Raw genomic sequence first — 13,419 nt, 5'->3', positions numbered from 1 at the left:
CTGCAGTTCTTTCCGACACATTTTCCTGTGACAGGTGGTTGAGATCACTTGCCTGGTGTTTCCTGCTTCCCCCCCACCCCCTCCACATTTGTTGGTATGGAATTGTTCTCTTTGTTGTTGCCGGAAGGATACTGCCCCTAATCTGGGGATATTTGGAAAAAGAAAAAAAATGCCGGCTCAACAGCAACTTTATTATAACTCTGGAATGATGAGAAGACGACCCAGAGTCTTGTCTGCCCTCAGCTCCAACAGCTGTCTAGATAACAATTTTGATTGAAATTTTTCAGGGATTCCCCTAACTTCCAGTTCCTGATTTACAGCCATTTCTGCAAGGTTCATTGTATCCTCTGTAGTGACTCTGACAGACTCATGGGATTGTGCAGGAGAGACAGCCCATGTGGCCCTCCATACTGACGATTAAGAGCCCCCCTGTACCAGTCCAGTATATCAGCACTTGCTCCATAACCTTGTACACTGCAACGCTTCAAGTACTCTTCCAGATACTTGTTCACTTGTGTGAGTGTTCTTGCATCCACCACATTCTCAGGCACCATGTCCCACATTGCATGCACGTTCTGAGTGCAATACGACACTCAGGCCCCGTCTAATTCTCGCCTTCCTTACCTGGTAGTATTTCTCACTCACTCTGCTCTCAACAATTTACCACCATTGCCCCTCAGACTCACTTTGCACAGAATCACCGCTGACTTTCTCAATAAATTTCCATTTTATTTTATCTCACCAGAAATGCTTACTCTTTACACGATTCTAACTGGCTGCATCTCTCGCCTCTTACTTTGCTCTTTATGTCTTTCATTAAATTTTCTCTGATCTTTTTCATTGCTTCTGCCTTGGAAACGATTTATTTTGTTCACGTTTCTGTCTTGAGAAAACAGTTTCTATTTCACTTCCCCAGTTGCACATTTGACACCAAAATGTCTCCGGAAGATGGGAAGCACTGTGAGAGTCATCTTTTTTCCGAGGGAACGACATCAGTAACGCTGCACGGCCTCTGTGACGTCATCGCGCAAATGGCTCACCGGTTGTCTCGCAACACGTGACAGGGGCAGCCGCAACCCGGGGGGAGGGGCACAGTGAGCTGGCAATCAGTCACTTTTTCCAGGAGGGAAACTGATCTGCCAACAGTCATAAAACACAAGGTACATGATATTTGATATTGAGTTTACAGAAACTGAATACATTAATAATTGTAAAAATAATACTGTCGTCGGTAGGGGTGCCAACTATCTCACTCCCAAATGCGGGACAAGATGACGTCCAGAGTGTTTGGAGCTAAAATGTCGGAAAACTCGATTGTCTGGACCTCAACTGTCCGGATAAAACAACGTCCGGGCCTGCAGCGTCCAGGCTAACATCACCCCCATCCCCAAACCCCCCCACCCCGGGACTAATACGGGACAAACTAATTTAGCCCAAAATACGGGATGTCCCGGCTAATACGGGACAGTTGGCAACCCTACTGCCAACAGTCATTAAACACTAGATACATGAAACATGAAATTAAAGTGACGAGTGGAAAGGGTTGGGGATGTGCAGAGATTTGAAGGTGGGGGGAATGGAGTCAGTCTACCCCACGACAGAAAGGGGAGGAGTTGTAAAGTTTGATAGCCACAGGCAAGAGGGGTATCCTGTGGTGGTCTGTACTGCATCATGGTGCGGGAGATCGCTCAGGATTTCAAGACAGACCTGCGCTTCCAGAGCTCGGCCATCATGGCCCTGCGGGAGGCCAGCGAGGCTTACCTGGTGGGGCTCTTTGAGGACACAAACCTGTGCGCCATCCACGCCAAGATTCGTTTTGTCATACAAGGGTGCGACGTGTGCGTAAGCTATAACTACATTTCATCCCCGAGAAGTAATGGCTATCGAAGTGGGATTTCGAGATGGTATAGAAACTGCCATTACTCATTGTTTCCCATCCCTGCTCAGCCTGGTTTTACCTTCTCCCCATAATCCATCATCACAACTGCCCCGGCAGACACATTGTTTGTGCCTGCTCCTGTCCCACTGAAATATTTTCCACACATCTCGACTCCATCCTATCCTCCCAGATCCAATCTCTCCTGACCAATGTCCAATATATCTCACACGCCCTTCTTCTTAATGACTTCCAATTTCCTAGCCCCCACTCTCTCATCTTCACTGTGGATGTTCAGTCACTCTACACCTCCATCCCCCACAAGAAAGACCTTAAAGCCCTCCGTTTCTTCCTGAACTGCAGAAACATCCAATTTCCCTCAGCCTAACGGAGCTGGTCCTCACCCTTAACAACTTCTCCTTTGACTCCTCCCACTTCCTCCAAGGCAAAGGGATAGCTATGGGCACCCGCATGGGCCCCAGCCATGCCTGCCTCTTTGTAGGGGACGTCGATCAATCCATGTTCCAGGTGTACTCTGGCCTATCCCCGAAGTCTATCTCCATTACATTGATGACTGCACCGGTGCTACCTCCTGCACCCATGCAGAACTCATGGACTTCATCAACTTCACCACCAATGACCAAACGTGGACTGGGTGATTGTTTTGCTGAACACCTTTGCTGTCCACCTGGACCTACCTGATCTCCTGGTTGCTAAACACACCCATACTCTTTCCTGTTGCCACGATGACCTTTCTGTCCTAGGTCTCCTCCATTGTCAGAGTGAGGCTAAATGCAAATTGGAGGAATAGCATCTCATATTTTCCTTGGGCAACTTACAGCCCAGTGGTATGAATATTGATTTTACTAACTTCACGTAACTACAGCATCCCTCCCCCACCCAACTCACACCAGCTTCTCATTTTCATGCAACAAACAGCCAACAATGGCCTGTTTCCTTTATCATTGTTACTTATTTTCATATCTTTCATTCGTTGTTTTTTATCTCTCTACATCATCGTCTATATCTCTCGTTACCCTTTCCCCGGGTCTCTGGTGTGTGAAGCAGCTGCTCCAGCTGTGCCACTGTGCTGTCTCATTGTTGGAGTCGCCATGAAACCGCAGGATTGTCATAAAAATGCAGCTGGTTTGATACTGGAAAGACACCTGGTGCTTTACCTGGTTAGCTTGAGCCCCAGCCCCAAAGTCTGAAGAAGGGTCTCCACCTGAAATGTCATCCATTCCTTCTCTCCAGAGATGCTTCCTGTCCCGCTGAGTTACTCCAGCTTTTTGTGCCTATTTTCAGTTTAAACCAGCATCTGCAGTTGCTTCCCACATATTAAGTGTTCACATTGATGCATTGGCTCTGAGAAACATTAGACCATGATAGAAACATAGAACAACAGGTGCAGGAGTATGCCATTCGGCCCGTCGAGCCAGCACCGCCATTCAATTTGATCATGGCTGATCATTCACAATCAGTACCCCATTCCTGCCCTCTCTCCATACCTACTGACTCCACTATCATTAAGAGCTCTATCGAACTCACTCATGAAAGCATCCAGTGAATTGGCCTCTATTGCCTTCTGAGGCAGAGAATCCACAGATTTACAACTCTGAGTGAAAAAGTTTTTCCTCGTCTCTGTTCTAAAAGGCCTTATTCTTAAACTGTGCCCCCTAGTTCTGGACTCCCCCAACATTGAGAACATGTTTCCTGCCTCTCGCATGTCCAATCCCTTAATAATCCTATGTTTCAATAAGATCCCCTCTCATCTTTCTAAATTCCAGTGTATACAAGCCCAGTCGCTTCAGTTTTTCAACATATAACAGTCCCGCCATTCCGGGAATTAACGTAGTGAACCTACACTGCACTCCCTCAATAGCAAGAATGTCCTTCCTCAAATTTGGAGACCAAAACTGCGCACTGTACTCCAGGTGCAGTCTGACTCGGGCCCTCGACAACTGCAGAAGGAGCTCTTTGCTCCCATACTCAACTCCTCTTGTCATGAAGGCCAACATGCCATTAGCTTTCTTCACTGCCTGGTGTACCTGCATGCTTACTTTTAGTAACTGATGAAAAAAGACACCCATTTCCAAACTTGACACCATTTAGATAATAATCTCCCTTCCTGTTCATACCACCAAAGTGGATAACCTCACATTTATCCACATTAAACTGCGTCCCACTCACACAACCTGTCCAAATCACCCTGCACCCTTATAGTATCCTCCTCACAGTTCACACTGTCGCACCTGGATGAGAGAAACATAGAAGAAAATGGGTGCAGAAGTAGGCCAATCGGCCCTTCGAGCCAGCACCACCATTCAATATGATCATGGCTGATCATCCAAAATCAGTACCCCGTTCCCGCTTTTTCCCCATATCCTTTGATTCCGTTACCCCGAAGAGCTAACTCTCTCTTGAAAACATCCAGTGAATTGGCCTCCACTGCCTTTCGTGGCAATGAATTCCAGATTCGCAACACTGGGAGGAAAAGTTTTTCCTCATCTCATTCCGAAATGGCATACCCTTTATTCATAAAGTGACCCCTGGTTTTAGACTCCCCAATGGGGTATACTATACCGGGGGTTGGACGGTCAATTTGATCAAATTAAACAGAATGAGAATTATCACCTGAAACGGAAATATCGAACCAGTTGCAGCAACGTGGTGTCGAAATATCAGCACAACCCTTTCATCGAGACCGTGCGTGGCTCTGAACAGAGCCGTTATGATTTCCGTTAGCTGCGTTAGCGCTGTGTGGAACTTTACTTTGTAGATGTAGATGCAGTAACTCAGTGACTGTGGAAGGGCTGATCAGCGACTGAGGTCTGTGCGGGGAAAGTGCGTAATAAAAGTGTTTGTTGTCCTTGAACCCAGAGCGCGAGAAAATGGGGCGCAGAGCGAACAGGGGCTGGTCTGTGCGCGGCGTGTACACAGCATTATGAGCAGCTTTGGCGTTTACATCGTAACCAGTTACACTTGAATCAGTGGAGTCAGACTCCGCTCAGCAGCCGAGTCTGCGGCATCAATTCAGTTAAAAACAGCGCGGAAAGAACAGAACATTAATGTAACAGGACATTAAGACAAAGGCGCAGCATTTTTTTCTGCCGGGTTAGTGGCTCTTAAAAGAGCCGTTTGTTGTCCTTGGTGGAGGTGGGGTTTAGGCGCGCTCCCCGCGGATGCGGCGGGCCAGCTGGATGTCTTTGGGCATGATGGTGACTCGCTTGGCGTGGATGGCGCACAGGTTGGTGTCCTCAAAGAGCCCCACCAGGTAAGCCTCGCTGGCCTCCTGCAGGGCCATGACGGCCGAGCTCTGGAAGCGCAGGTCTGTCTTGAAGTCCTGAGCGATCTCCCGCACCAGGCGCTGGAAGGGCAGTTTGCGGATGAGCAGCTCGGTGGATTTCTGGTAGCGCCGGATCTCCCTCAGAGCCACGGTGCCGGGCCTGTAGCGATGAGGCTTCTTCACTCCGCCCGTGGCTGGAGCGCTCTTCCGCGCCGCTTTGGTCGCCAGCTGTTTGCGAGGAGCTTTCCCTCCGGTCGATTTGCGCGCTGTCTGCTTGGTCCGGGCCATTCTCCTTCAACAGTCGGAGCTCAGCGTGAAACACAGGCACTGAAATGACGGAGCCGGCTCTGGGACCGGCTTTTAAAGCGTTGGTGAAGCGCCGGCCCACAGCCTCTGAATGGCTGGAGCAGAGATGTCACTCACGGTGTCCCATGCCTGCGAGTGGCTGCAGGTCTGTCAGCATCAGGCGGCGGTTTCAGGAGGTCTGAGGCCGGGGGGGGGGGGGGGGAGGTGGGGACAGAGAATTGTGCACGGAGTGCAGTATCATTGGTTGCGGGTTCAATTTCAAATTGCCCACCAATTTCACAGCAGTCGGGAACCGAGGGCAGTATTTTATTAATATTTTTGAATGAATCCAGTTTTTGTCAACTTATCACCAAATCCACTGTTAAATCCACTTTAACTTCTCGCTTAAATCATTGACTGAATGTGCGGCGCGGATTTACAGACCGGATCCCGGTGCAGACGGAATTCAGCTCTGCTCGTGACTGGAAATAAGCGACGGTTACCCAGAGAACGGTTTCGAGTCGACCCTCCTGTTGCTGCAGTAATCATGAGGTATAAAGGTAAAAGGGAAACTGACATCGTTTTGTGTGTGGTCTTTTACTGTCGGCTGCCGATGTTTTTCCATTTCTAATGACCGCGGTGATCAAACCACTCTTTGTGTTCAGTGGTCGAATAACTCGTTTCATAAAGCACATTACAATCTGCATCTAATCTCACTCCCGAGTCACTGCTCTCTCTGTGAGGCTGTGGGCGGCTCTTAGAAGAGCCTTTGTTTTGTGTTCGAATAAAGGGGAAGTTATTTAGCCGCCGAACCCGTAGAGAGTGCGGCCCTGGCGTTTCAGAGCGTACACCACATCCATGGCAGTGACTGTCTTGCGCTTGGCGTGCTCGGTGTAGGTGACCGCGTCCCTGATCACATTCTCCAGGAAAACCTTCAGCACCCCGCGGGTCTCCTCGTAGATCAGACCCGAGATCCGCTTGACCCCGCCACGCCGAGCCAGGCGGCGGATGGCTGGCTTGGTGATGCCCTGGATGTTATCGCGAAGCACTTTTCGGTGCCGCTTTGCTCCGCCTTTGCCCAGACCTTTGCCTCCTTTCCCTCGGCCAGACATACTGATTCACTCGAGTTCCTGCTTAATGATAAACTGAGTGCTGTGGTCTCCTTTTATACGCAGCGCCCCGACCTGCCCGAGATATGCAGAGAGAGAGAGCGAGAGAGAGGCGGAGAGAGGAGGAGACAACGTGACAGACAGCACCCTCTCATATTCCAGCTCCACGCCCCAGATTTCTGAAACCAATTTCCAACGGTTAGTCGACAATTGACCCGAAAATTAGCGCTCCGGACAAACTGTCAGAGACAGGCATTCCGCGGTAAAAGTCACTCAGTGGTATTATCGCTGTGTCAAATTAATTTGTCTCCTTCCAGTTCATTATCGGAGTCCGTTCCCTCTGCCCATATCGCCCACCCCACGCGGTTCAGCAGTTTACAGTCACTTTAAAGGATGATTTGGGGAACATTCCGAGTTGGTGCTTGGGCTGAGACGGGTATTCTGTCAGTGTTATCGTCTCACTGACAAGGAAACTGCTTTGATTTCAGCTTGAAGCCAAACGTATGCCCAGTCCGAGTGAGGACCCCCGGTAATTTAAATGATTCCCCCTGGCACTGAGCTTGTCCCGGGACAGGGATCGCTTGAGTCTGGTTCAGCTCTTTCCTGAGAAATGTGGGTGGCTCCGAGAAGAGCCGTTGGGTTCAGGTCTTTACAATGTGCGTTTTTTAATTCGCTTTTTGGTCGCTGCCTTCTTGGGTTTCGCAGATATAACACATCCACTGGTTCTCCCTTATCCACTCTACTAGTTACATCCTCGAAAAATTCTATAAGATTCGTCAGACATGATTTACCTTTCATAAATCCATGCTGACTTTGTCCAATGATTTCACCACTTTCCAAATGTGCTGCTATCCCATCTTTAATAACTGACTCTACCATTTTCCCCACTACCGATGTTAGACTAACTGGTCTGTAATTCCCCGTTTTCTTTCTCCCTCCCTTTTTGAAAAGTGGGGTTACATTAGCCACCCTCCAATCCTCAGGAACTACTCCAGAATCTAAAGAGTTTAAAAAAATTATAGAAAGGCCTTAAAGACCTCCGTTTCTTCCTGAACTGCAGAAACATCTAATTTCCCTCTGCCTAACGGAGCTGGTCCTCACCCTTAACAACTTCTCCTTTGACTCCTCCCACTTCCTCCAAACCAGAGGCGTAGCTATGGACCCTAGCTATGCCTGCCTCTTTGTCGGGTACGTCGAACAATCCCTGTTCCAGACGTACACTGGCCCCATCCCCGAACTCTACCTCCGCTACATCGACGACTGCATTGGTGCTACCTCTTGCACCCATGCAGAACTCACTGACTTCATACACTTCACCTCCAATTTCCATCCTGCCCTTAAATATACCTGGACTATCTCTGACATCTCCCTCCCGTTTCTGGACCTCACCATCTCCATCACAGGAGAAAAACTAGTGACGGACATTTACTACAAGCCCACCGACTCGCACAGCTATCTGGACTACACTTCTTCCCACCCGGTCCCCTGCAAAAAGTCTATCCCCTACTCCCAATTCCTCCGTCTATGCCGCATCTGCACCCGGGATGAGGTGTTTCAGACTAGGGCTTCCGAGATGTCCTCGTTTTTCAGAAAACGGGGCTTCCCATCCTCCATTATAGATGAGGCTCTCACTAGGGTCTCTTCTACATCCCGCAGCTCCGCTCTTGCTCCCCCTCCCCCCACTCGCAACAAGGACAGAATCCCCCTCGTTCTCACCTTCCACCCCACCAGCCAGCGGATCCAACATATCATCCACCAACATTTCCGTCACCTACAACAGGACCCCACCACTGGCCATATCTTCCCATCCCCTCCCCTCTCTGCGTTTCGCAGAGACCGTTCCCTCCGCAACTCCCTGGTCCATATCATCATCATATCATATCATATATATACAGCCGGAAACAGGCCTTTTCGGCCCTCCAAGTCCGTGCCGCCCTGTGATCCCCGCACATTAACACTATCCTACACCCACTAGGGACAATTTTCACATTTACCCAGCCAATTAACCTACATACCTGTACGTCTTTGGAGTGTGGGAGGAAACCGAAGCTCTCGGAGAAAACCCACGCAGGTCACGGGGAGAACGTACAAACTCGTTACAGTGCAGCACCCGTAGTCAGGATCGAACCTGAGTCTCCGGCGCTGCATTCGCTGTAAAGCAGCAACTCTACCGCTGCGCTACCGTGCCGTCCACTCGTCCCTTCCTACCCAAACCACCCTAACCCCGGGCACTTTCCCTTGCAACCGCACGAGATGCAATACCTGTCCCTTTACCTCCCCCCTCAACTCCATCAAAGGACCCAAACAGTCTTTCCAGGTGAGACAGAGGTTCACCTGCACCTCCTCCAACCTCATCTATTGCATCCGCTGCTCTAGATGTCAACTTATTTATATCGGCGAAACCAAGCGCAGGCTCGGCGATCGCTTCGCTGAACACCTGCGCTCGGTCCGCATTAACGCAACTGATCTCCCGGTGGCCCAGCACTTTAACTCCCCCTCCCATTCCCAGTCTGACCTCTCTGTCATGGGCCTCCTCCAGTGCCATAGTGAGGCCCGCCGGAAATTGGAGGAGCAGCACCTCATATTTCGCCTGGGCAGTTTGCGGCCCGGTGGTATGAACGTCGACTTCTCCAACTTCAGATAGCTCCTCTGTCTCTCCCTTCTCCTCCTTCCCAGATCTCCCTCTATCTTCCTGTCTCCACCTATATCCTTCCTTTGTCCCACCCCCGACATCAGTCTGAAGAAGGGTCTCGACCCGAAACGTCACCCATTCCTTCTCTCCCAAGATGCTGGCTGACCTGCTGAGTTACTCCAGCATTTTGTGAATAAATCATATCATATCATATACAGCCGGAAACAGGCCTTTTCGGCCCATCAAGTCCGTGCCGCCCAGTGATCCCCGTACATTAACACTATCCTACACCCACTAGGGACAATTTTTACATTTACCCAGCCAATTAACCTACATACCTGTACGTCTTTGGAGTGTGGGAGGAAACCGAAGATCTCGGAGAAAACCCACGCAGGTCACGGGGAGAACGTACAAACTCCTTACAGTGCAGCACCCGTAGTCAGGATCGAACCTGAGTCTCCGGCGCTGCATTCTCTGTAAAGCAGCAACTCTACCGCTGCGCTACCGTAATCCACTATTTCTGAGGCTACCTCCTTAAGCACTCTGGGATGCAACCTATCTGGCCCTGGGGATTTATCGGCCTTTAATCCATTCAATTTACCTAACACCACTTCCCGACTAACCAGCATTTCACTCAGTTCCTCCATCTCATTTGACCCCCGGCCCCCTGCTATTTCCGGCAGATTATTTATGTCTTCCTTAGTGAAGACAGAACCAAAGCAGTTATTCAATTGGTCTGCCATGTCCTTGTTCCCCATGATCAATTCACTGTTTCTGACTGCAAGGGACCTACATTTGTTTTAATTAATCTTTTTCTCTTCACATATCTATAAAAGCTTTTGCAGTCAGTTTTTATGTTCCCTGCCAGTTTTCTTTCGTAATCTATTTTCCCTTTCCTAATTAAGCCCTTTGTCCTCCTCTGCTGCACTCTGAATTTCTCCCAGTCCTCTGGTAGGCTGCTTTTTCTTGCTAATTTGTACGCTTCATCTTTTGTTTTGATACTATCCCTAATCTCCCTTGTTAGCCACGGATGTACTACCTTCCCTGATTTATTCTTTTGCCAAACTGGGATGAACAATTGTTGTAGTTCATCCATGCGGTCTTTAAATGGCCTCCATTGCGTATCCACCGTCAACCCTTTAAGAATCAATTGCCAGTCTATCTCTATAGTCAATAGTCGTTTATTTGTCATATACACATAAATGTGTAGTGAAATGAAACATTACCCGCAGTTGAACAATAAAACCAATAAGAATAATCAATAAAAATGCAATAACACATACAATCACAAACTAACACCAAACAAAAAGAAACATCCATCACAGTGAGTCTCCTCCAGTCTCTCCTCACTGTGATGAAAGGCCACAATGTATTTTCTCTTCCCCTGCCGTCTTGTCCCGCGGTCAGGCTGTTGTCATTGCCACGTCGGGGCGGTCGGGGCTCCCAACATTGAAGCCCCCGCTGGGCGGTGAAAATCCCGCGGCCTATTCCAGGCCGCGCCGGACGGTGAAAGGTCCGCGGCGGGCCGACCCAAGCCCCGTGATTCGGGGCGGGCGAACACGCTGCCTCTGCCGCTGTCGGTGCTCCCGATGTCGGCCCCCACCCAGGAGCCTGCGGGCTTCCGACATCCACGCGGCCCTCGCCGGAGTCTCCGGAGACGAGTCTGCGAACCATAGCCCCAGGTGGTCCCAGGTGCAGGCCGGTGGTAGGCCGCAACGGAGACATGACACAGAAACAAAGGTCGCGTCTCCGTTCGGGAGAGAGAATTTTACAGTTCCCGTTCCCTCCCACCCCCCCCCCCCCCCAAACATAACATACAAACCCTACACCATATTAAAACTATAATTCAGACAAAAACAACAAAAAACACAAAAGACAGATGGACTGCAGGCAAGCCGCAGCTGCGACGGCAGCGCTGGCCAATTCACGTCTTGGCCAATTCACGTCTCATGCCCTCAAAGTTACCTTTCTTTAAGTTCAGAACCGTTGTTTCTGACTTAACTAAGTCACTCTCCATCCTAATGAAGAACTCAACCATATTATGGTCACTCTTGCCCAAGGGGCCACGCACATCAAGACTGCTAACTAACCCTTCCTCATTACTCAATACCCTGTCTAGAATAGCCTGCTCTCTCGTTGGTTCCTCTACATGTTGGTTTAGAAAACTATCCCGTATACATTCCAAGAAATCCTCTTCCTCAGCACCTCTGCCAATTTGATTCACCCAATCTATATGTAGATTGAAGTCACCCATTATAACTGTTTTACCTTTGTTGCACGCATTTCTAATTTCCTGTTTGATGCCATCCTCAACTCTACTGCTACTGTTAGGTAGCTTGTACACAACTCCCACTAGCGTTTTCTGCCCCTTAGTATTTTGCAGCTCTACCCATATCGATTCCACATCCTCCAAGCTAATGTCCTTCCTTTCTATTGCGTTAATCTCCTCTCTAACCAGCAACGCTACCCCACCTCCTTTTCCTTTCTGTCTATCCCTCCTGAATATTGAATATCCCTGGATGTTTAGCTCCCAGCCTTGGTCACCCTGGAGCCATGTCTCCGTAATCCCAACTGTATCATATTCATTAATAACTATCTGCACATTCAACTCATCCATCTTATTACAAATGCTCCTTGCATTGAGACACAAAGCCTTCAGGCTTGTTTTTACAACACTCTTACCCCTTATACAATTATGTTGAAAAGTGGCCCTTTTTGATTTTTGCCCTGGATTTGTCTGCCTGCCACATTTACTTTTCACCTTGCTACCTATTGCTTCTACCCTCATTTGACACCCCTCTGTCTCTCTGCTCATGCTCCCATTCCCCTGCCACATTAGTTTAAATCCTCCCCGACAGCACTAGCAAACACTCCCCCAAGGACATTGGTTCCATTCCAGCTCAGGTGCAGACCGACCTGTTTGTACTGGTCCCACCCAGGGCCGTCTTAACGCATGGGCCTGATGGGCACTTGCCCGGGGGCCCACGAGCATAGGGGCCCCATGCTGATCTGTGTATGTTAAGTGACTTGCAATAAATAAATACTACTTTAAAAATGTAGGTTCAATAAGTGCTTTTTTCGCAACATTTTCGGTCACTAAGTGCTTCTCACAGCGATCTGTAAGTGCTTTTCGCAACAATGTAGCACCCGAAGTCAATCGCTAAGTGCTTTTCGGTAAGTGCTTTTTGCCGGCATGACAGGGGGGGGGCTGGTAGGGAAAGGGGGGGCGGGGGAGAGTAACGGTAGGGGCCCCAGTACACTGCTTTACCCGGGGGCCCATAATGCTGTAAAAACGGCCCTGGTCCCACCTCCCCCAGAACTGGTTCCAATGTCCTTGAAATTTGAATCCCTCCCCCTTGCCCCATTTTTCAAGCCATGTATTCATCTGAAATATCCTCCTATTTCTACTCTGACTAGCACGTGGCACTGGTAGTAATCTGATTATTACCTTTGAGGTTCTACTTTTAAGTTTATCTCCTAGCTCCCTAAATTCACCTTGTAGGACCTCATTCCGCTTTTTACCTATATCGTTGGTGCCAATGTGCACCACAACAACTCTCTGCTCACCCTCCCCCTCCAGAATGTTCTGCAGCCGCTCAGAGACATCCCTGACCCTTGCACCAGGGAGGCAACATACCATCCTGGAGTCTCGTTTGTGGCCGCAGAAACGCCTATCTATTCCCCTTACAATTTAATCCCCTATTACTATAGCCCTTCCACTCTTTTTCCTCCCCTCTTTTGCCGCAGAGCCACCCATGGTGCCATGAACTTGGCTGCTGCTGCCTTCCCCTGATGAGCCATCTCCCCCAACAGTATCCAACATGGTATATCTGTTTAGGAGGGAGATGACTGCAGGGGACTCCTGCACTACCTGTCTACTGCTACGCTGGCTAGTGGCCACCCGTTTCCTTTCTGTCCGCTTATCTTTTACCTACGGTGTGGTCAACTCACTGTACGTGCTATCCACGACCTTCTCAGCATCGTGGATGCTCCAGTATGAATCCAACCGCAGCTCCAACCGTTCAATGTGGTTTGCCAGGAGCTGTAGCTGGACACACTTCCTGCACACGTAGTCATCAGGGACACCGACAATATCCCTGATCTCCCACATGTTGCAGGATGAGCAATCCACGGGGCCGATCTCACCTGACATGTCTTACCCCCAAATTAAATCAACACTCCCACTTAAAAAATCTTAATCCTTTAAACTGTACCTTTACTAAAAAGCACT

At 49.3% G+C, this 13,419-nt stretch overlaps 2 protein-coding genes and 1 pseudogene across 2 annotated transcripts; all 3 read right to left on the bottom strand.

Annotated features, from left to right (window-relative positions):
* The window catches only part of LOC144609555 (uncharacterized), an 80,857-nt pseudogene that overhangs the window by 27,595 nt on the left and 39,843 nt on the right, over nucleotides 1-13,419 (bottom strand).
* Nucleotides 5,040-5,450, bottom strand: LOC144609393 (histone H3). The gene has a single exon (XM_078427855.1). The coding sequence runs from the start codon at nucleotides 5,448-5,450 to the stop codon at nucleotides 5,040-5,042; it is 411 nt and encodes a 136-aa protein (XP_078283981.1).
* On the bottom strand, nucleotides 6,248-6,559 carry LOC144609507 (histone H4). The gene has a single exon (XM_078427993.1). It carries the CDS (start codon nucleotides 6,557-6,559, stop codon nucleotides 6,248-6,250), a length of 312 nt encoding a protein of 103 aa, XP_078284119.1.

This window comes from Rhinoraja longicauda, chromosome 34, assembly GCF_053455715.1.
Source record: "Rhinoraja longicauda isolate Sanriku21f chromosome 34, sRhiLon1.1, whole genome shotgun sequence".
NCBI lineage: Eukaryota > Metazoa > Chordata > Chondrichthyes > Rajiformes > Arhynchobatidae > Rhinoraja > Rhinoraja longicauda.
The sequence above is the reverse complement of the archived record's forward strand: the minus strand, read 5'-3'. Positions and strand labels throughout refer to the sequence as shown.